Below are 25,450 nucleotides of genomic sequence, written 5' to 3' on the forward strand. Positions count from 1 at the left end.
AGCTAAAGTAAGTAATGTTTTGTACATCTGAATGAATCTCCAATGTTCAATCCTATAGCATGGAAAATTATCAACAAACTAAAAGCAGTGGGACACAGAATCCTAAGTGCACAACTTCATTTTCTTAATAGAATTCCGCCAAAATGTGTTGACTCTTGGTGAAAAAGTTCTGGAATTTTGAGCGACACAAGTACAGACCTTCCATTCTTTCCTTATTCAAGGGTCATAAGTCTGGTTTTACTATGTACAGCAGATAACGAAATCCCAGGTGCACAACTTTATCACCCCATTACTATTTCCCTAAGGTTTCATGACTCCAGGTAAAATATCAATTTGGAATTTTGAGGGACACAAGTATTACTCTAGGTAATATAGCTTTGGAGTTTGGAGCAACTCAAGTCCAGAAATGCTAAATTTTGCTAATTTAAGGGCCATTGCTGTGGTTTTACTAAGATCAGTAGGAAAAGAAACCCCAGGTGCACAACTTCATCACCCATTACAAATACCCTAAGATTTAGTGACTCTAGGTAATATAGTTTAGAAGTTTTGAGTAACACAAGTCCAAAAATGCCAATTTATGCTTATTCAAGAGCCATAACTCTAGTGTTACTAAATGCAGCGGGAAATGAAAACACAGGTGCAACATCATCAACTACAAAACCACATTACCATGCCCCTAAAGTTTCATGACTATATGCAATATAGGCTACGAGTTTTGAGCGATACAAGTTTGCATAATAATTACGGTATCATGGACTCACTGACAGACCAAAGCACAGAGATGGCAAATCTATACGCTCCCCTATTTTTGTGGACACCAAGCAGTTTAAGATGTTACAAGGAAGGCCACAATGAGACAAAACCAGGTTTTCAATGATTGAAAGAAGGGCATTAGCCTTTGTTGTGAGATTCAGTTTCAACTTTTTGTTTTTTTGTTTTTTATAAACAGTGACCTTGACCCTTAACCCTTGGGGCCCTAATTGCAATCCCATGGAAGTCCTCAATAAACTTTTCTCTCATACCAAGTTTGGTCACAATATGTCAACCCTAACTGAAGTTATGGTGTGGTTATTCAGTACCAAAAGGTTAACAATTTTTAGAAACATTGACCGTGACCTTTACCATAGGGGCCCCAAGTGCAATCCAACGAAAGGTCTCCAAAAACTCTTCCTATATACCAAGTTTGGTCACAATATGTCAATCCTAAATAAAGTTATTTAGTTCCAACAGGTTTCACTATGTGAAAACATGGTTAACAAAAGAGGTTTGACAGTTAATTTTTCTCCATATACGAGTTTTTTCCAATCTCAATTGTGTATTGTCATAACAGGTTGGAAGTGCAGTAACATCCATTTTGCACAAAAATAATCTATATTCTCAATTTTCAGATTCAACCACTTGACAAAAGACTTTTCAGACACTAATTCTTTGTTTTCAGAGCTAATATGTTGGGATATGGTACAGGCTTGTTAAATAGCTTGAAGATCTTAAAATGTCAGTTTTGTAAAGACTGTCAGTTACAACCATTTTGCACCTGCGATGTGTATACTGAACCTGCTGAAGTTGTAGTGCATTAAACATTACAACTGCTAAAACTATAAAGACCAACAACACAGTGACTGCACCTGTCGCAGGGTTCTTGGTCTGGTATGTTTTCCGTCCTTCCGGTTTCACCCATTTCCCATCTATGAAATGCCCAAATGCCCGCTCATGGTCATCAAACCATGCCTGAAAAAGAAAATGGAAATGGCATGTTTATGCTGTTATAACATTCACAGTTTACTCAAGTATACAGTATTGATTCTTGCAGACTGCAAAAATTCTTTTAGAATGAAAAAAATATGAAACAAAGAAGTTGGTGTTATACTATTGGTACTAATTTTTTATAAAAGCTAATCCAAATAATGCAAGTTTTCTTATAGCATTTTATAATGACTGAAATATGGCTGAATCTGGCAAAAATAGCAAAGAGTGTATTGTAAGATTCAAGTCTTCACAGAAAACCCACTTACTGCATAAAAACACATTAGAAATAAAACAGGTCTAGACAATGTGTATGGGGAAACAACTTTTCTGTACAATAATATTGCTAGATGGGTAGCGTTGTTTACGTTGTATATGGAAGGAAGATGGAAGTGTTAAAGATAAGCCACGGCCAAGCTGGCCAATTGATACTGTCAAATCCATAGTAGAACAAGATGTCTGTCTTTTCAGAGGAAGATACAGGGAATATATCAGGAATAAATTCCGCACTTTTGACCTAAGAACAGAAGCTGGCATATGTTGAAGAGGCGTTGACACTGAGCCCCAAATTTAAAGACTTTGCGAAATACTGTCAAGGGTGATAAACATGGCGCCACTCTTGCCACTACTTATAAAAAACTCCTATGTAATACCTGATATAATTGTTATATAATAGTGTTGAATTTTTTAGAAAGATGATGGTTCTGCATGCACATGGTATACCTGATATAGCAATAGTAGTATGTTTAAGGTTGGAAATAAATGGCATGAATGCTTTTCATTGCTTGTATATTTCATTTTGCAATAAATGCAACAAAACTGTAGACAAAGTTATGAAACCTGCACATGATCAACCTGTTGTACAGCCAAACCTGTTTGTAAGGCCACCTGTTTTAAATGGCCATCTGTCTAATACAGCCACCCCAAATTCCTTCAGTACGTTTTTTACTACATAAAGTTCATGCATGAAGTGGCCAATTATCTTACATGGCTGAAGTCACTAATCTTTGATTCCATGTCACTGACACTCCCCCTATTAATTCTCATACTGAGATAATCGATAAGATAGCTTGTTTATTTAAGACACATGGTCGATATTCATAAAACCTATGAAGTAATTTAATAACTTAAAGTCATTTTCTTAATTGGCTTCAAAAATCTTCCGTAATCAACTCAAGTTAAAACAAGAGCTGTCACAGAGACAGCGTGCTCGACTTTTCCGCCGCTTTTCAGTGTAAGGATTGAAAAGTTTTGGCGAAACATGCATGGACCACTGTATTAAGTCTCAATTCAATAAATCAAGTAGTTGGTGAGATATCAACCTATATGTGCTTACATGCAAAACCCTGACCAGAATTTTAAGTCGAATAATAAAGGGGCAAAAATCATATTATATGCAAGATAGAGTTACCTAACTTGATTAATTAAGAAGGTTGAAAGTCTGGGGGCTCTTGTATAAAGTTTCAATGCAATACATGATGTATTTGCTGAGATATTAACTTAAATGTGGTAACATGCAAAATTTTAACTAGAATTTTTAAGTCCAATAATAAAGGGCCATTATTTGCAAAATACAGTTATCTAACTTGGTTATTCAAGTAGGTTGGGTGGTTCAAGCCCGTGCAGAAATTACCAAGGCATTCCTGAGAATATTCTTAGAATATCCTGAGAAAAAATCCTTAGAAAATCCCAGGAAATTCCTGGTTTCCTGGGACCCAGGCGCCGTATTGGAACAGGAATTTTCTAGGAACTGAAGGATTAAAATTTCTTCAAAAATCCTGGGTCCAGGATTTTCTCAAGAATTACCCAGGATCTCAGGAAATTCCAGGAACTTTCTGAGAATTTCTTGGGACCAGGAAATTCCTGTGAATTTCTGGAGACCAGGAACTTCCTGAGAATTTCTTGGGACCAGGAAATTCCTGAAAATTTCTTGGGACCAGGAAATTCCTGGGAAATTCTGGAGGACCAGGAATTCTTTTGAGAAGGTAGTTTTCTTCTTGTCCAAGAAAAATACAGGACCATATTTTATCTCTATAGTTTCATTAAAAGTAAACCACAACATTAGGCCAGAGTTTTTTATTTTTCGTTTTACGGGAATTTTTTCAAAAATAAGCGCCAGGAGGAGGGAATAAAATTAAGAAAAAGATGTCGAAAAATGAGCGTCAAGAAAAAAAATAAAAATAAGATGGATTTTTTGTATTTTTTCGGAAACATTTAAAGAATGTATGTTTTGAAGTTGTGCACACTTGTTTTGTACTCCATACTGCCTGTTGTATAATAGATCTGTATAATAAAGTCAAAACAAGATGTCATTTTCACAAGTAGCCACAATAATGCACCAGTCAATTGTAACCAGCCCCCCACCCAGGTCTGGAGAATAGCAGATACTTTGACTTTCAATCCAGCCAATCCTTAGTAAAACCCCGCCCTGCGTAGAGACAAACTACAGTCTACTGATCAAATCCACACCAAATTCCCCTGCACACCAAGGTAAGGCGCATTCCCCACTATTTTCGGCGCAAAAACAAAACCACCACATTCACTCAGCACTGCGGGGCCACCTGGAAGGTAAATATACGGCTCATTTCTCTTGTTATCCCCTTTATAACCCCGGACCTGGGGGGCCCTGGTTACAACTGACTGGTGCATAATGCACATTTAAGGAACTTATTTTAACATTAATTTTGGATATTCATTTTACTCCCTAAATGCCACAAGTCAACTGATTCATACCAACGTAAATATATTCTTCAACTGTAACTCCACAGTATTTAACACTGCTGATTAATATCATTTTGGGTACATATATTGAGATAAACAACACATCTGAAGAAATTTAATGTCTTTGATATACAAGAAAAGAAACAAGGTATGTAACTCAAACTTACCAGATTTCACAGTAGAGTCCATTTTTTTAGTTTCTTAATCAACATACAAACAATCCATTTTAAAATGGGTGACATGAAAAGAGGAGCCAATGCCAATTAAAATGGTATGCGATATGTTGGTATAACTTAATTGTCTTTAGACAAACAAGCCAAATCCAATGTCACATTCTCGTCTTTTTCTGTAGTCGGAACCTGTACAGCAAATTCCAATTCTCAGTATCTCCCTATGTAAACAGGTCTACACACAGAAATATTTAAGAGATTGTATGCTTTGGTATAAAGAAAATACAATTCCGTTCCAAAATATCACAAAATGACAAACGCACTGATTTTATGAACAACAGTCTTCAAAATTAAATCCACTTAAAATTTTCTTAAAAGGCAGCCATTTTCCTTACAAGCGCTAAGATGATGATAATAAGCAAGTTTCAAGTTTTATTTTCATCATGGCATATAATATGCATGTGATATCACAAAACAATGAAACATATTTCTGTTAACATCATAAGCAAGAAAAGCAAGAAGCACCGACTTCCGCCAACTTGGAAATTGTGCGCAATAATTTTTTGTTGTCGGAAATTAGCAATAGGTTAAAAAAACACTAAATTTTATTTTCTATCGGAGATTGAAAAATGGGCGGCGGAAAAAAATAAAAATAAAGTAAGGAATTTGAATCTTTTTCTTATTTGGGTTTTGCAATATTTAGGTACGGCGCTCCAGTCAAACGAAAAATAAAAAACTCTGGCCTTAATTTCATTCCACTTCTTATTTATTAATATTTACAAACAAACAATTATTTCAATTTTGTTATTCGCTGGGTAAGTTCCATTGGCATATGATCTCAAGGCATTTAAGCCAGTTGCAATTAAGATGACACTTATATTCACACCCAACCTTTCGTGCACCACATCTGAAAAAATATGAAAATTTGTATATTTTATAATTTCTTTAAATATGCCTCATCAGGTTAGAGCAATTGGTCAAAGGTCATTGTTAGATTCTACGTTGAATTTCATGTCTGTTATATCCAATTCAATTGAAGCAGATGAATAAAAAGTAATAACTTAAAATACAGGTTTAAACTAGAGATTGCTTTTTTGAAAAAGCGCTTGTCTCCCCTATTGTGTGGTCGTAGCTGAGAAATAATAAATGATGGACATGAAATTTGTAATTTTGGACTGGAGACGAACCAACAGTGAAGTTTGGTTTAATCACCCGTATTAAATAGTGAAGCGAAGAAAGTGTTGTTGATTAATCTTGGAAAATATAAAAACGATGTTTGCATTGTATGAAGTTCCTGGGCGCAAGCGTTATTCAATTATTGATCAGAAACCATTTTTCATCTCAGATCATCGTGACCTTGACCCTTGACCTACTGATCACAACATCAATAGGGATCATCTACATGACTAACTTGCATACCACGTATTAAGTTCTTGGGTGCAAGTGTTCTTTAGTTACTGAGCGGTAACCGTTTCTTCACCTCAAGGTCATGGCAACTTTGACCATTGACCTACTGATCTCAAAATCAATAGGGGTCATCTACTAGTCGTGACCGACTAGCATACCAAGTATGAAGTTCCTGGGTGCAAGCGTTCTTTATTTATTGAGCGGAAACAAAGTGTGAAGTACAGACTGACGGACTGACTAATGGCCTGATCAAAAAATCAATAGGGTCATCTACTAGTCATGACCAACTTGCATACCAAGTATAAAGTTCCTGGGTGCAAGCGTTCTTTATATACTGAGCGGTAACCGTTTCTTCACCTCAAGGTCACAGCGACCTTGACCTTTAACCTAGTGATCACAAAATCAAAAGGAGTCATCTACTAGTCTTGAACAACTAGCATACCAAGTATTAAGTTCCTGGGTACAAGCTTTCTTTAGTTATTGAGCAGAAACCATTTTTAAGCTTAAGGTCACAGCCAACATATTTTTTTTTACCTGAAGGTTACCTTGACCTTTGACCTTTTGATCTCAAAATCAATAGGGGTCATCTTCTAGTCATGAACAACAAGAGATGTTTGTCAAACATTATGCCCCCCTGAGAGCCATGTTATCAGGATTATTTGGACGATTAAATGAAATATGCATGGATCGAAATGACAGCTGATATGTCATTGACATTGGATGCCTTTGAGGGAGTTTTAAGATTATGACCATTCAAAGTGTGAGGATAGTAGGTCCAGTTTTTAATCATGTTGGGATGATGACTGATATTTGCAGATAAAAATGTATCCTCTTAGCAGCAGGGAATAAGTAAATATGACAAAATTTTAATAACGAATATGAGTTATGACTATGACCTTTGACTCTATGACCTCGAAATCCATAGGAGTCATCAACTGGTCACCCAAAACCTAAATGTCAAGTTTGAGGGTCATGGGTGCAGGCATTGTAAAGTTATCACACAGACAAGCTTTTGACCCCTTAAACCAAAAGGGGTCATCTACAGGTAAGGCCCAACCCCCATGGCAAGTTTAAACTCCACGGGTGAAGGCATTGTTGAGTAATTTCTTAAAGAACATTTTTGCATCAAGGTCACTGTGACCTTGACCTTTGACCCAATGACTCCTAAAACCAAACTGGGTCATCTACTGGTCAGGCCCAGCCTCCATGTCAAGTTTGATGATCATAGGTTCAGTCATTGTTGAGATATCACTGGGAGAAGGTTTGTTTACTTTTTCGTGTTAAAGGTCACTGTGACCATAAACTTTTGCCAGATGACCCCCAAAATCAATAGGGGTCATCTACTAATAAGGCCCAACCTCTAAGTCAAGTTTGAGGACCATGGGTGCAGGCATTGTCGAGTTATCACTAAGACAACCTTTTACATTAAAGGTCACTGTGGCATTGACCTTTGGCCCGAAGACCGCTAAAATTATTAGGGGTTATCTACTGCTCAGGCCCAACCTCCAAGTTAAGTTTGAGGGCCATAGGTGCAGGCATTGTTGAGTTATTACTGGACAACCTTTTATCATTCAAGGTCACTGTGACCTTGACATTTGACCCGATGACCGCTAAAATCAATGGGGACATCTACTGGTCAGGCCCAGTCTCCATGTCAAGTTTGAATGCCATGGGTGCAGGCATTGTCGAGTTATCACTCGGACAATTTTTTTTATCATTCAAGGTTACTGTTACCTTGACCTTTGATTATATAAATCAGAAATGTAATTGTTATTATATAATTAATAGTTCTACTTTATGCTTCACATTCATATTCAAAAAATAAAATAAAGTTTGAAAACTAAAAACTAAATTAAATAACAGATATTCAGCAACCTACCATGTGGTTGAGTAGGGATTGCCATTAATGTTCTTTAGCTTTCCAACTTTCCCATCAAATCTTGTTTGGTCACAGGATCCTCATCTTTACCACAGACACAACATTGGTCATCTATAGTATTAAAATAATAAGATAAAGCACATACATACACACCCACATGATCATCAATGCTAAATTAATGATAGCTCAATAGTACAAGAGGCACATCAGTGCCTGTGCTCCACTGGCCAAAAGGTTCAAGCAAAGACCACCTAACGAACATTTTCGTCAAGTTTCATAGAAATACAATCATCAATTTTTGAGGAGAAGTTATTTAAAAAAAATTTTTACTTTAATAGCTCTGGCTGCCATGTTGTGCAGTGGACCGAAATGATTTGGGCAATTTGAGTAAAGGAGCACCAAACAAACATTTCTGTCAAGTTTTATCGAAAAAAGGTCATCGGTTTCGACGACAAGTCGTATAAAGTTTTTTTTATTTTTTAGCTCTGGCAGCCATGGTGTGCAGTGGACTGGAACCATTTAACAAATTTTGGTTAATGACCACCCAAGGAACATTTCTGTCAAGTTTCATCAAAATCTGATAATCGGTTTCTGAGAAGATGTAGTTTAACGTTTTTTTCTATTCTTAGCTCTGGTGCCCATGTTGTGCAGCAGACCAGAACTGTTTGGGCTATTTTGGTTAAGGACTACCCAAGTAACATTTCTGTCAAGTTTCATTGCAATACGATCATCGGTTTCTGAGGAGAAGTCGTTTAAAGGTTTTTCTATTTTTACCTCTGGGGGCCATCTTGTGCAGTGGACCGAAACCATTGAAGCAAATTTGATAAAAGGACCATCCAAGGAACATTTCTGTTAAGTTTCATCAAAATCTGATCATCGGTTTCTGAGAAGATGTTCTTTAAAGGTTTTTCTATTTTTTTGCCCTGGCAGCCATGTTGTGCAGCGGACCGGAACCATTTGAGCAATTTTGGTTAAGGACCACCCAAGGAACAATTCTGTCAAGTTTCATCAAAATCTGCCTATCCGTTTCAGAGGAGATGTCGTTTAAAGATTTTGCTATTTTTAGCTGTGGCGGCCATATTGTGCAATGGACCAGAACCATTTGAGCAATTTTAATAAAGGACCACCCAAGGAACATTACTGTCAAGTTTCATCAAAATCTGCCGAACCGTTTCAGAGGAGATGTCGTTTAAAGATTTTGCTATTTTTAGCTCTGGCGGCCATATTGTGCAATGGACCGGAACCATTTGAGCAATTTTGGTAAAGGACCACCAAAGGAACATTCCTGTGAAGTTTTGTCAAAATCCGCTCATCAGTTTCAGAGGAGATGTCGTTTAAAGTAAAAGTTTACGCACGCACGCACGCACGAACTCACGACGGACAATCTGTGACGACATAAGCTCCATGGCCTTCGGCCAGTGGAGCTAAAAATTGTAAAACTAATATAAAGAAGAGAATATAAAGTTAAATGCAGCTTATACTTTCATGTAATAGCACCTGTGCATATATTCATATAATTACACACAATGTTTTACAGTCATGAGGCTTCAAAACATCCCAACATTGAGTTAATGGAGGTAAACGAGAGCATAACACAGAATATTTAAATGCTGTCAGATAAAGAAATGCAAAAATATTATACTTAATCACTAACCATATTGTATTTATGTTCTTTTTACTATGTAACATACATGTTGAAACTGTTCTTACCTTTTAAATGATTAGGAAAAAGGTTTATCCATCCAATATATGAAAAGCTTCAGAAACCACCATGTTTACTTTCTTCTCCATACATTTGAATTTCCTACACAAACGAATGTTAACCTGATGCTGATTGGCTCAGATAAATGTCTGCGGGAAGCTTTCTGCCTGGCCTTTCAATGGGCTGATAAGCCCAGGATGTGAAACACCTGGACTCATGAAGAGTGAACACGTAGCAATAATAATCCTTTCAGTAGTATACTTTCTGTTCATTTAAATACAAATGTTAATTGCCATAAATGTATGATAGAACAAAATATATCATGATTTTATTTAGGAATAATACAATAAAAAAACAGTAACATGTATTATATTTATATGAATATATATATTATAGTTTGAAATGATTTTGACAGTACAGTCGAGCCTCGCTATGTCAACATCGGATAAGTCGACTTTCCAGTTATGTCGACTTTTTTTTCCGGTCCCAAATTAATTCCTTGTTCTTCTATATAAAATAAATATGTTAGTGTCGACTTTTTTATCTCGACTTTTTTGCTATGTCGACCTCGTTTTTCAGTCCCAGTGGTCGAATTTCACACATTTCCTATGTTCTTTATGTCGAACTGTAGATCGAGACGTAGGTGTGAAAATATTCATGACGGTTTGCGGCATGTCGCAAAATACCGTGCGTGTCAATATAACGTACTGTCATAATTGGGGGATACAAAAATGTAATTGGTAAGTGCGAATAATTAAAGTTGTTTGTTTATGTATTTAATTAAAGAGACATTTATTGCTCAAGCTCTTTGGTATTGTATAAAACATGAACATTTTATTGATTAGATATCAATCCCGAATGGGAACAGAAAGAATAACTTCAAAATGTCATATGTTAGTTCCACTGCTCTTGTCGACCAATTCAGAGAAGGACCCGGTATAAAATCTTACAATGTACAAATGTATGCAATTGTTGTTTTATATGTGTTTTGTGCGATCCATAAACGTAAATTTGACACAAATAATTCTCTTTTGTTTCACTTTATTTTTCAATATTAAGTTTGCTGTTTTCACGACGAAAATATTTAACAAGACCGTTCAATTGTGGCTGTAACCATCGGAGAATCCAACTCAAACGTGTTGGGATTGGTGATATTTTTTGTAATTCGGATGAGTCGACTTTTCGTTATCTCGACTCTTTTCACTAGGTCCTGAAAAAGTCGACATAACGAGGTTTAGTTATATATTAATATTAATTTCATTTTATTCATTAGAATGAAGATTAAGTTATTCTGAACAAAACCTGCTATTGCAGGAATACAGGAATTTAACTTTTGAATGATTCCTAGCTACCAGGATAAACAAGGAATTTTGTTTTGTTGCTGAAATTTTGAGAATTTATCTAAATTCCTGACTTTCAGGATCTAGTTTGAATTTAAAATTCCTGGTGTTGACTGATAAATTCCTGGTTATCTTATTTGCTAAAAGAAATGTCCTGGTCTTTGTCTCTGGGTAACTAAAAGATCCTGGTGTGCCTGGAATACCAGGATACCTGCTCCAGGAATCATGAGATTCTAAGGAAATTCCCAGGATTTTGGAAAGACCAGGATAAATTCCTGCATAAGTGAGTACTATCTTTTGCAAAATACAGTTATCTAACTTGGTTTTCAAGTACCATATTATACTATTTATAGAACGCTAGCATAGATAGGATGCAGGCAAAAAATTTGGTGAAAAAAACAGGTAAAAACCCTTAATATATAAGATAGGATGCAGCGGGAAAATGTCAAAATCGGAGCCGAAAAATTTAGGTTTGTAAAGTATTTATAACATATATTAAAGTAAAAACAATAAAAAAATTGTATGCAAGGCATATATCAATAACTGTCTTGTGTATTTCGGTAATTATCGTCGTATTTCGGTAATTTAGCGTATTTCGGTTAAGTCCAGTATCTGCCATATTTGTTTTGACGATTTATTTTTTGGGATCGTGAAAATGGCAAAGGTCAATATATACCATGCGATATTAAATTTGATAGTAAACTGATATGTACTTCGTTGTTTATTTCAAGTAAATTTATACATAAGATTTATACACGCTAGAAAAGTAACAGTAGCACAGATAATAATACAGTTTTATTCTGTCAACCTGATGACGCTTTTCTTCAATTCGCCTTCGTCGTCTTCCGACGGTGTATCGTAAACAACAATGATAAAAGTCTTATAGCATGCGTGAATGTTTTCAAATTGTCAACACCCTCAGCTAAGTATTAAAACACATAGTAAAGTGCGATCAATTTAACAGCCATACGGTATTACCATCGCAATAGTTCATTATATTGATGTTTTTCTAATGACAGACAGCAGGTGTTTTTCACACCTTCACACATTTGAAAAGATTTGATTGTGACAATTATTGTTTTAAAACAGTAACATACAACAAAATGTTTTGTAAAATATCGAAACGTTAAAATTGTGAACTACGTTGAATTGATATTTACCTCATATATCCCGATTTTTCGTTGCCGTTATAACTCAATCCAGCTAAAGTGCTGACTCACATAGAGCTTTTGTGAGTAGCATCCCTTTTGTAAAAAAATAAACACTCATGTTTGTTTTCAATTTATTTCTCAATAAATCATTTTAAAGTAAACATTCAATATACTTCTGCGTGTGATTTTACCTATGTCAGTTGTTCTCTTCAGTGGACACAGTATCAGTACTTACCATTTCGGCCTGAAATGGACTTGTGAAAAACTGATAAAATCCTAATAGCATAGAAAGGACGCAGGCAATTTTTAAAACGATAATCTGGGGTAAAAAAGTGCGTCCTATGCATAGTATAATAAGGAAGGTTGGGTGGTTAAGTAATATTGTATCAAGTCTAAATGTAATAAATCAAATAGTTGCTGATATATTAACCTATGTGTGCTAACATGCAAAACCTTAACCAGAATTTCTAAGTCGCAGAATAAAGGGGCAAAAATTATATAATAAATATGCAAGATAGAGTTTACCGATGTTGAATAATAAAGGGGCAGTAATTAAATTATATGCAAGATAGAGTTATCTGACTTGATTAATTATAAACCTTAAATGGTTGGGAGCTCAACTGCCAGGTATCCGTTAATTTACATAATGGACTGAATAATTCACATCAATGAATTTGACTGCTGCTAATTGATACGATTGATTGTAAATTACTGGTCACTTCGGGCGTGAATTGCTCTTGACATGTGTTATATATCTAATATGCTTTAATTGAATAAACAAAAATTCAGCACATGGTTTGCGGCTCCTTTAATCTTCACATGGCCTGGGTCATATTTCAGAGGCCCAAATTAAGATTGTAAAAAAACAAAGAACAAGAAATGCCGCAATGTGACAAAACCAGGTTTTTAATGATTGACAGAAGAACTTCAGCCTGTGTCTGTTTTTCTATTTTTAAAATCAGTGACCTTGAACCTAGGGACCCCAAATGCAATCCATTAAAAGGTATCCATAAACTCTTCCTTTATACCAAGTTGTGTCAGGATATGTCAATCCTAACTTAAGTTATTCAGTTTCAACCATTTTTCTATTTTTAGTAACAGTGACTTTGACCTTGAATCTAGGGACCCCAAACGCAATCCCATGAAAGGTATCCGTAAACTCTTCCTTTATACCTGGTTTGGTCAAGATATGTAGACCATGACTAAAATTATTTAGTTTCAACAGTTTTTCTATTTTTTATAACACTAAACAGTGACCTTGACCTTTAATCTAAGGACCCTAAAACGCAATCCCATGAAAGTATCCATAAACTCTTCCTATAGACCAAGTTTGGTAAAAAAATGTCAACCCTAACTAACGATATTCAGTTTAAACCGTTTTTCTATTTTTAGTAACAGTGACCTTGACCCTAGGGACCCCAAATGCAATCCCATGAAAGGTATCCATAAACTCTTCCTTTAGACCAAGTTTGGTCAAGAAATGTCAACCCTAACTAAAGTTATTCAATTTCAAATGTTTTTCTATTTTTAGTAACAGTGACCTTGACCTTGACCCTAGGGACCCCAAACGCAATCCCATGAAAGGTATCTATAAACTCCTTCTGTACACCAAGTTTAGTCAAGATATGTCATCCCGAACTAAAGTTATTTAGTTTCAACCATTTTCCTATTTTTAGTAACAGTGACCTTGACCTTGAACCCCAATCGCGATCCCATGAAAGGTACCCATAAACTCTTTCTACAGACCAAGTTTGGTCAAGATATGTCAACCCTTACTAAGTTATTCAGTTTCAACTGTTTTTCTATTTTTAGTAACAGTGACATTGACCCTAGGGACCCCAAATGCAATCCCATGAAAGGTAGCCATAAACTCTTCCTTTAGACCAAGTTTGGTCAAGAAATGTCAATCCTAACTAAAGTTATTCAGTTTCAAACGTTTTTCTATTTTTAGTAACAGTGACCTTGACCTTGCACCTAGGGACCCCAATCACAATCCCAAAAAAGGTACCCATAAACTCTTTCTATAGACCAAGTTTGGTCAAGATATGTCAACCCTTACTAAAGTTATTCAGTTTTAACTGTTTTTCTATTTTTAGTAACAGTCACCTTGACCTTGAGCCTAGGGACCCCAAACGCAATCCCATGAAAGGTCTCCGTAAACTCTTCCTTTAGACCAAGCTTAGTCAAGATATGTCATCCCTAACTAAAGTTATTCAGCTTCAACTGTTTTTCTTTTTTTAGTAACAGTGACCTTGACCTTGACCCTAGGGACCCTAAACGCAATCCCATGAAATGTCTCCATAAACTCTTCCTATTGGCCAAGTTTAGTCAAGATGTGTCATCCCTAACTAAAGTTATTCAGTTTCAATTTATTTTTTATTTTTAGTAACAGTGACCTTGACCTTGACCCTAGGGACCCCAAACGCAATTCCATGAAAAGTCTCCATAAACTCTTCCTATAGACCAAGTTTAGTCAAGATATGTCATCCCGAACTAAAGTTTTTCAGTTTCAACCGTTTTTCTATTTTTAGTAACAGTGACCTTGACCTTGCACCTAGGGACCCCAATTGCAATCCTATGAAAGTATCCATTAACTCTTTCTATAGACCAAGATTGGTCAAGATATGTCAACCCTTATTAAAGTTATTCAGTTTCATCGGTGAGTTTGACGCCGCCTGACCGCCCGCCTGAACAACGACGTTCGCCATTCTAATAACCAGGTTTCACTATGTGAAAACCTGGTTAAAAATAACAAGTTTGACCACCTCAAAGAATATTTAATGTTATTCTCTTGTAAAAAGGACAACAAAGAGAACACATGGTCCTCAGCCATCTCAACATTATCATCACCATCTGAGTCCTCGGAGTCTAAGCTGTCAATATTCTTTGTCTGAAACATACATATTTATCATATTAGAGGACACAATGTATTTGAGTACCATCTACCATTCAATTACGTAGGTTATTTCTAAATAATGTCCTTACTACTACCTATTGATCGCCTTAAAGCTGCACTCTCACAGATTGAACGTTTTGACAACTCTTTTTTTTTTGCCCCGGAACGAGCTATTTTTGGCGAAATTCCATGAAAGCTAGTGATATAAGACTGCTGACAAAAAATCAGATCCAAGAATTTGATATTTAAGTTCAAAATTTGATGTTTTATGCATTTTTTTACGGTTTAAGCCATAAAACATACATTTACGAATATGACATTCAACGATCTGAATTTTTGTCACCAGTCTTATATCATTGGTTTCCAGTCATTTACGCAAAATTTGCTCTTTCCAAGACAAAAAAAAAAAAAGTTGTCAAAACGGTAAATCTGTGTGAGTGCAGCTTCAACTTTGGCACAACTCTGGACATAGCATCTTAGCAAGTTCCAAAGATGAGACAGTTAAGCATCTATCGAGTTATTCCAGAAAACTCGTTAGCCAATTTGTGTTCTATGTAGTGAAATCGGGACAACTTGGCCATTATCCAAATATATAAAGAAGTTTGCCGGAGATGGCCATCTAGAAGTTTGTCCGAGATGGCCGAGTTGTAGTGATTGTGACGGTCAATGTACCTGGATTAATGATTAATAGAGTACAAAAATACCATATGATATCTGATTGATGCCACCAAAAGTTGAGAATGGAATCACCTGGTCAAATAAGTAAATTATTGATTGCTCTTTCCACATGAATTTGGTTCCTTTTCACTTGGACTTGTCAGTCATTTACCATCATAGCCAGTTGTAAGGCTTCCCGGAACACAGTAGATTCTTTTTGACTGCAAAAAGAAGAAGACAAACATGAAGTAAACTAACAGCTCTAATATTTAGATATGTGTCAAATTTCATAATAAAACATTAAAATAGGGTCTGCAAACATTTGTTCACGACTGGGCTTGATCAATGTTTATTATACTAAACAATCGAGAAATTCGTGAAAATATGTGATAAACCGATTATTTTATTCAAAGCGCGGCTATTTTGGGTAATTTATACGAGATACATTTTCCGCATAAATACATTTATATATTACATTTTCTGCATAAATACATTTATATATTTTAAAGACAAACAATCGGTTCTGTACCTTATTTTGCATTCCACCGCTGAAAATTTATCTGTTATCGTCTAACCCCTTCGTGACGTCATCAAAGGGCAGGGAATTTAAAACACGGTTTAATTGAAAGGGTGACGCATTGTAATGCAATGACACGCTTTTGAATTTTGATATTCGAATTTGGGGACACGAAAAACAGAATCAAGTATTTGTGAAATAAAGCAAGTATTTGTTCCCAAAAAGTTAAAGGCCCGCCGGGCGTACTGTCTGCCCATATTGACAGGCTTGTTGGATTTTTCATATGCCACAGGCATCGGGCGTGTGGCTTATTTCTCAGACTGGTCATGAATAATGTCTCACGGGAGCTCAGGTCAATTAGAAGCCCTGTTAAAATACCCTTGTTGGATAGCACTGTTTATTTTTCATCTCTAGTGTTATTTTCCTGGGACTAGGGGCTACAAAAATTGATTTGGGGCAAAAAAAGTATGGTCGGGGGGTAAAAAGTACAGTCGGTAGGGTGACCAGAAACAAGACATTTGTTTTTGACCTTAGTAAAAATCCCAACTTGCCTTATATCTTTAACCTGATACAATGTGCCCTAAAACATTCAGGGGCCATAATTTGTGTTTAGGATAATATGGAGTAATGTAACCTCATTGTCTGATGGTCCTGAACAACTGTGTGAAGTATTAAGTGAATTAAATGAAGGGTATCAGAGTTGTAAGTGAAAATGCCAACTTGCCCTAAAACTTTAACCAGATGCCGATGTCGACACCGGGGAGAGTAAAGCCTCCTTATTCTTCAAATGGTCGAGCTAAAAATAAATAACAGTAAAAGGTTTATAGTCATAGAACAAAGAATGGTAAATAAAATTATAAAACTACGCTATTTAAGTGCATGTTAAAATGCATAGTTATCATACTGTATTATTCAATTTATTATTTATAATTATTTGTCTTACCTGACATATTTGTTTATTGTATAAATTGCATGTAACATTTTGTTCTATATGTTTCTTTGTATCATGTTCTGATTATAATTTGTCATGTCTCTTTCTATTGGAGGAAATAAAGAATCTCTCTATTAACATGTCCAATGCATTTTGTTGGATGCATTTGGTTAAGCGGGCATACCCTTGTAGTAAATTAAATATGATTCAGTCATGTTTGAGAGTAGAAAAGATTTTACTCAAAATGCCTAAATGCTTTTTCTGACGCAGTGCATTGTTTATGAAACCAAAGTTTAAGATAAGGTTTCTTATATGCGATCAAGTCTTTCTCCATACTTTTTTGGTATTCCACATATTAAATGAGTATTTCAAGTGCCATATACTCCATTGTTTTGATTTTATTGAGTATCAGCATAAATCTAAAAGTATTTGAGAAAGAATTCATGAGCATGCATATACTGCCTTTAGATGTATAAATGTATGATTATTTGTTTCACAATTACGTGACTATACTCAAAAAATACTTCTAGCGTCCAATAAAGTTTGAGGGCAAGTTGGCATTTTCTTTTATAACTCCAATACTCTTCAGCCTTTCAATGATTTAAGCGCTTTGATTTATAATGCAAAGGGAAGTAAGCGCTGTGTGTGGTTTTTTTTTTATCAAATATGTAAACTACATGCATGTTTGCATTTTTAAGGTACTCGCTCTCGTTTTTGGACCAAAAATTAGTTTTCACATCTGAAAACACTTATTTTATTATTGTTTTACTCTAAGATATAGGAATGGCAGAATAAAAAAAAACCCCAGTTATAGTATAAAAAGTATTTTGGGTTCAGTGGGGTGTGAACCCAAATGGTAAAGTCAAGAAAACAAGAGGGCCCTGAAGGCCCTGAATAGCTCTACTGATCCAACTAGAGCTATCACTGAAGGTGATTAATACCCCCGAACGCCGCCTCTCATTATGATTTATTATTGTATGAAGTTTTATGAAATTTCATCCAGTAGTTTTAAAGTTACTGTCCGGACAAAAGTTTGACAAAAAAAATACAGAAAAAGGCAATAACTCTGTAATTTGCTAAAATAGTGTAATAATTCATGTACACTGAACTCAATCTCATTGTGCTGTACCATTGTATAAAGTTTTATTACATTCTATCCGGTAGTTTTCAAGTTATGCTCCAGACAAGAAAAAAGCAACAAAGGGCAGTAACTTTGTAATTGAATAAAATAGAATTACGGTTCCTGTACACGGCACTACCTCTCATTATGATCTATCACTGTATGAAGTTTTATTAAATTCCATCCAATAGTTTTCAAGTTATGCTCCGGACAAGAAAAAGTAACAAAGGGCAGTTACTTTGTAATTAGCTGAAATAGAATTGGGGTTCATGTACACTACACTCCCTCTTATTATGATCTATCAATGTATGAAGTTTTATTAAATTCCATCCAATAGTTTTCAAGTAATGCTCCGGACAAGAAAAAGTAACACAGGGCAGTAACTCTGTAATTAGCTGAGATAGAATGGCGGTTCCTGTTCACTGCACTCCCTCTCATTATGATCTATCACTGTATGAAGTTTTATTAAATTCCATCCAATAGTTTTCAAGTTATGCTCCGGACAAGAAAAAAGTAACAAAGGGCAGTAACTTTGTAATTAGCTGAAATAGTGTTATGGTTCTTGTGCACTGTACTTCCTCTCATTGTGCTTTACCATTGTATTAAGTTTTAATAAATTCCATCTAGTAGTTTGCAAGTTAATGTCTGGAAAAATATTTGACAGCAAAAAAACGCAAATAAAGGGCAATAACTCAGTAATTAGCTAAAGTAGAGTTATGGCTCTTGAACACTGCACTTCCTCTCATTGTGCTTTACCATTGTATGAAGTTCCAATGAATTCCATCCAGTAGTTTTCAAGATATACTCCGGGCAAAAAAAAGTAACAAAGGGCAATAAGTCAGTAATAAGCAAGAATAGAGTAGTGGTTATTGTACACTGCACTTCCTCTCATTATGCTCCATCATTGTATGAAGTTTAATCCAATTCCATCCGGTAGTTTTTAAGTTATGCTCCGGACAAGGTAAATTGCAACGGACCAACCGACAAACCCAGGGATCGAATTTAACGGTCGCTAACTCGCAAAATGCGAGTAAGAATCGAAAAATGCGAGTAGAAAATCCTGGCACTCAAATATTTTAGCGACCGCGAATAAAATCGTCGAATTCGCTTAAACTCTCCTTTGCGTTTTAAAAACTTCTTTCCGCAAGTTTACTGCATAATAGATAATCACGTGACCCGGTATATGGACGCTTGTCGCTGCGTACAAATGTTACTATCGGATATTTAAGTAAGAGCCTCGAAGATAATCATGTGACCGTGTATGGACGCTTGTCGCTATACTCAAATGTTATTATCGGGTATTTAAGCAAGCGCCTAGGAGATAACTGTTTTCGTCTGGTTTGTGATTCGCAACTGCCAAAAAAGAAGAGAAAATTAACCACGTTTTGTTACGCGAAAAGGCCTGGAAAGGTGAAAAGGCTGACAGCGACGCTGGGATTGACCGAGAAGCCCCCCAATAAAACCAAACCTAGCGAAAAGTCATGAATTGTCGGTACTTTGTCGCAAACCAAAAAATTCTCGGTCCGATTCTACAGCATCTGTCAGAACCGTCAAAAAATAGGAAACGGAGTTGAACACCAAACTTTTGTATGCAACAACAGAGAATAATGGCAATATTGAATTCAAAGTGTAGTGTGATGTTTGTAAAGAATTCGTCAGCGATAAAACATTAACTGTAGGCATTTCAGTATTTTATTTTTTATTTACTAAGCAACAGTTCGCACCCTGCCCATATTACTTGCTAGATCCTCCATGCTTTGGTCACGTGTGCAATATACATTACCATCGAAAAATGTCAGTGTACATATATATTTTCAAGAGAAAAACATCTACTCTGTGTAGGATTCGAGCCTATGAACCCCTGCTTGCAAGTCTGGTCCTCTACCCAACTTGACTTACCAGGCACTTGGCTACTCAGTCGCATTGAATGGCTTAGAATAATGACTGTTACACTCCTCCCCACTTTACATTTTGAAAGTATAAACTTTGGTGGGGAGGAGTGTAGTCACTTACTACTAATTATTCAAGGCTTTTGAGTAACCAGGAGCTCCGTTAGCCCAGCTGGGTATATGATTTATTTATGTAAGAATCAAAAACAAAATGTAAACGTTTATAGTTTATTCTTATCTCAATGCACTTGATAAACAATGAACATAATGCTACAACAAAACTACTTGTTTATTTGGCAACTAACATGAAGTAAAACAGCCTTTAAATAAGTGCTAGTGGAACCCACCATTTTGCTAGTTGAAAAAAATGGCACTAGCAAAAACTTGCTAGTGGCAAAAAAAGTTAAATTCGATCCCTGAAACCGACTGACCAACTGACCGACCGACTGACCACAGGGTGACTCCAATATACCCCCTTCAAACTTTGTTTGTCAAGTGTATAATAAAGATCATCAACAATAACATTCTGATCAAGTTCCATGAACATATGGTCATAAATGTGGCCTCTATAGAGTGTTAAAATACTTCTCCTATCATTTGACCTGGTACCCTAGTTTTCGACCACACATGACCCAGATTCAAACTTGGCCTAGATATAAACATTCTGACTAAGTTTCATGGACATACAGTAATAAATGTGACCTCTAACAAGCATTTTCAGTGAAAAGATATCCCCCACCAACGATGGCTTGTTTGTGCTTGATGGCTTGTTTGTGCTTGAAGGTTAAAAAAAATCTCAGAAAGAATAAGATGAGCACATTGGTTTTACTGAGAAACAGCTGCAAACAATGATTTTTTAATAAATCAAGGGCAATAACTCTAAGGAAAATTGACCAATCCAAAAGAAAAATAGACAGGCATCATCACAGTATGTTGGTTCTTATTTATTCCAAGTGTCATGAAATTCTACCAGCTAGTTGCATAGAAAAGGCTGCAAACAAGGATCTTTTAATAAATCAAGGGCAAATAACTCATATAGAAATTACACAATCCAAAATATAAATAAACAGGTATCATCGCAGTATGTTGGTTCATATTTATTTCAAGTTTCAAGAATTTCTACCAACTAGTTACTGAGAAATGGTTGTAAATGAGAGTTTTTCAAAAAATCAAGGGCAATAACTCCAAGTACAATTGACCAATCCAAAATAAAAATGAACAGGCATCATCCCAGTATAGTAATTCATATTTATTTTAAGTTTCATGAAATTCTGCCAGCTAGTGACTGAGAAATGGCTGTGAATGTGCATTTTTCAAAAAATCAAGGGCAATAACTCCAAGGACAATCAATTTTTTTTTGGACAGGCATCATTCCAGTATAGTGGTTCATATTTATTTTAAGTTTCATGAAATTATACCGGCTAGTTACTGAGAAAACGCAGGTGACGGACGGAAGGAAGGACGGACAACGCCATTTCAATATCCCCCTCCCTATTTCATAGGCGGGGGATAACAAGCTTTTCCTATGATTTGATCTACCGTATTTTCTCGACTATAAGACGGGCAAATTTGGTCCTGATTTTGAACCTTAAAGTAGGGGGCCCGTCTTATAGGCGAGTCTATAAGATATTCATAGAGAATAAAAGCCATAATCAGGAATATTCAACATAAGGTATTCAACTGACTGATTTATTGTCTGTGGATGACACCCCAATAAAAGTGACTTGATCACACCCATCAGATTAAGACGACCATAGATCTGCTTTGTTTCGCTACGATGAACACTCAATATAACACATGGTATCGGTCCAAACACGTTGTTTTTCACAGGAGACATATTTTGTTACCTTTAAAATAAAAATATTTTGACATTTTTTTTTTTTTTAAATGCATTGTTATTTTTTCTATGTCGTAAAACTTACTTTTTCCTTACTATAAGGCTTTGCATATATCATGCACATGAATGTAACTAGCAGATTTCAATACATATTTCATTAATCGTTAGATAAATTTATCCGCAATCATCAATGGTTATTTATTACTCAAAATTTAAGTCCCATCAACTGCAATCCAAACAAACACTTGCAAAAATATAACTCATTAACACATGTAATGGAATTTGTTCTGTTTGTCCGCTGCAGATCAAACGGTACAATTTGTGACGTCACAGCACGAGCTGTGTAAAGATCAAAGATGTACTGCAATGGTTTGTATTTAAATAGGTCAATCAAATACGGTATGAACCCACTTAAATCCCAAAATTGTGTCTAGGCTGGTTCAAACATACCATACCATTGGAAAATAAAAATCAATAATCCCAACCAAATGAACAAATTTAGTTGATATTTGACTGTTAAGCTTGAACATTATCACAGACTTGGAGAATTTCAAGTGCTGGATTTGCTTTAAAAATCTACCCCGTCTTATAAACGAGTCAAGACAAAAACACCAGATTTCATGGGCAAAGTAGGGGGGTCGTCTTATAAGCGGACCGCCTTATAGTCGAGAAAATACGGTAATGACCTAGATTTTGACCACACATGACCCAGATTAAAACTTGACTTAGAGATTATTAATATAAACATTCTAACCAACTTTCATAAAAAAACATTTATAAATGTGACCTCTAGTTAACAAGCTTATCCTTAAATTTGACCTGGTGACATAGTTTTTGACCGCATATGATCCAGATTCAAACTAGGCCTAGAGCTAATTAATATAAACATTCTGACTAAGTTTCATGAACATAAAGTCATAAATGTCACCTCTTAAGTGCTAAAAAGCTTGTCCTATGATTTGACCTGGTGACCTAGTTTATGACCGCACATGACCCAGATTTAAACTTGATTTAAAGATTATTAATATAAACATTCTGACCAACTTTCATGAAGATACAGTCATAAATGAGACCTCTAGAGTGTTAACAAGATTTTCCTTCAATTTGACCTGGTGACCTAGTTTTTGACAGCACATGAACCAGAATCGAACTTGAACTAGAGAGTATTAATATTAACATTCTGACCAAGTTTCTTGAAGATACAGTCATAAATGTGACCTCTATAGTGTTAACAAGCTTTTCCTTTAATTTGACCTGGTGACCTAGTTTTCAACCCCAGATGACCCAAAATCGAACACATCCAAGATTTTATTAAGGGTAACATTCTGACCAAGTTTCATTAAGATAGTGCCCAAATTGTGACCTCTAGAGTGTTAACAGTCAAATTGTTGATGACGGACACCGACGACGGACGACTGACACAGGGCGATCACAATAGCTCACCTTGAGCACTTCGTGCTCAGGTGAGCTAAAAATAGAAAACTGATGCCTACACCACAAGGCCACCAGCACATTTACAAATGTGGTAGATATTTTGACCTCTTAATTATATATTGATAGCATCACGTGATAATGTAAATAAACCAATCACGCAACAACAAAGCCAGATTTAAGTGATTATTAGCGTTGTTAATGTTAATGAAAATTGTGGTCTTCAAAGACGATATCTGAGCAAATATTAACATTTGCTAAAGGGTTCTAGAATTTGGTATCTTAGTTTTTACACTCCTAATGATTTGTCACACTTTATTTCCTCAAAAAAAAGTGCATATTACTAATACATGAGATAGTACCCTTGATGTGCCCGTAGACATTCCCCATCATTACACTTTATTGAATGAAACCAAGGTGTACTCTACACTTTACAGAATAACTTAAGGGCGTACAATACACATAAAGTAAAACGTTAACTTTAGCCCTGTAACAATATACATCAATGCTATTAAATGACAACCTGTATATTTCTTATATTAATCTGCTGTATTTCTTATCAATCTCAGGGGTTGATTTAGATGAATGATTATCTTTACATTAGATAATCTAATGAGTCAGTCATATCAAACTGTAGGTAATTTGTATTAAGATAAGTTTTAATATTCAATTCTTAATTTTACTGCTCATGACCTAGAATAACTTTCATACTAACAAACACTACAAAGCAGCTGGAACTGGGCCAAGTCATAAGATTTGTTTTTGGGCAGTTAAACTCTAATCTTTATTACCACATAGTTTAACCATAGTACTGTATCAGTATGGCTTACAATGCTTATTTGAAACAGGTGTTCAAGCTAAAACAAAATATACTGTAATTTGACTTAAAACAAGAGGCCCAAAAGGGCTTATGCTCTACTGGCATGGCTTTTGTGGTCATATCAATCCAGGGCATGTATGTATGGGTAAAAGGCAACAGACATATAGTTTGTTTTGTGTTTGGGTTACCTGAAAACGTAGCACGTTCAACATCTGAGCCCAGAAAGTGTTGTAAGCAGATTAGTTGCATGAACTATTATAATATGTGCCAAGTAAAAGTCATCTGACAATAATAAAAAAAAATTCAAAACTGTACTCATAGTAAAAATTTCTGTAGTTTTAAAAGTTAAAAAAAGTTGGTCAAAAGGTCAAAGTCAAGGGCATCCTAGGACAACATTGATCAATTTGAACAAACATTCACAATCAATTGTGCTGAGATGGATGAAGGAACACACAAAAAGATTTTCAAACCTTTCCAGATTTATGTTTACCAAACCTGTGACCCTGGGTGTGGCCAGTAATGACACCAGGTGCATAACTTAAACATTCACAACCAATTTTGTTAAGATGAATGCGCAAACTACAGAACTTAAAGCTAAAAAATGGCCTTTGGGCTTTCAACAAGAACAAGGCAGAGTAATTCACAAAATCAACTGCAGAAGCAAAAAGCAAATTGTCTCTCAAAATCCTAGACTTGCAAATTGTCTCCCTTAACTCTAGACTTGAATTTACATGTACATGTAAACTTGGCTAAAAATAGAATTCGCTCATGCAGACCTGGCATAAAATAGAAAGCATTTCTTTAAAACTTTCATGGCCCATAATCTAGGCATTCATGGGCGGATCTGGCTGGTTTTCGAAAGGAACCGAGCTCTAATGGATATCTAGATACTGTACAAGTTTCATCGAGATACAATCAAAACTGAAGACTGAATCGTGTTCACAACCAATTGTATACACAATAGCATTTTTTTATACTATCAAGGGCCATAATGTAGGCATGCATAGGTGGATCTGGCTGGTTTTCGAAAGGAACCCAGCTCTAATGGATATCTAGATACTGTACAAGTTTCATCGAGATACAATCAAAACTGAAGACTGTATCGTGTTCACAAGCAATTGTTTACAGACGCGCGGACGCACGACCCCACGGATGCACATACTACGTACACATTACCAAAGCATAAGCTCTTCTGGCCTTTGGCCAGTAGAGCTAAAAATCACCCATTCTACTAAAATA

The 25,450-nt window shown here is 35.7% G+C and overlaps 1 protein-coding gene across 1 annotated transcript in view; it reads right to left on the reverse strand.

Moving 5' to 3' along the window:
* LOC128238844 (aldehyde dehydrogenase family 16 member A1-like) overlaps positions 1-25,450 on the reverse strand; it is a 114,764-nt gene that overhangs the window by 77,129 nt on the left and 12,185 nt on the right. The window contains exon 2 of the mRNA XM_052955128.1: positions 1,626-1,728. Coding sequence (XP_052811088.1) covers positions 1,626-1,728 — 103 coding nt within the window. The remainder of the gene's footprint in view (positions 1-1,625; positions 1,729-25,450) is intronic.

This window comes from Mya arenaria, chromosome 6, assembly GCF_026914265.1.
Source record: "Mya arenaria isolate MELC-2E11 chromosome 6, ASM2691426v1".
NCBI lineage: Eukaryota > Metazoa > Mollusca > Bivalvia > Myida > Myidae > Mya > Mya arenaria.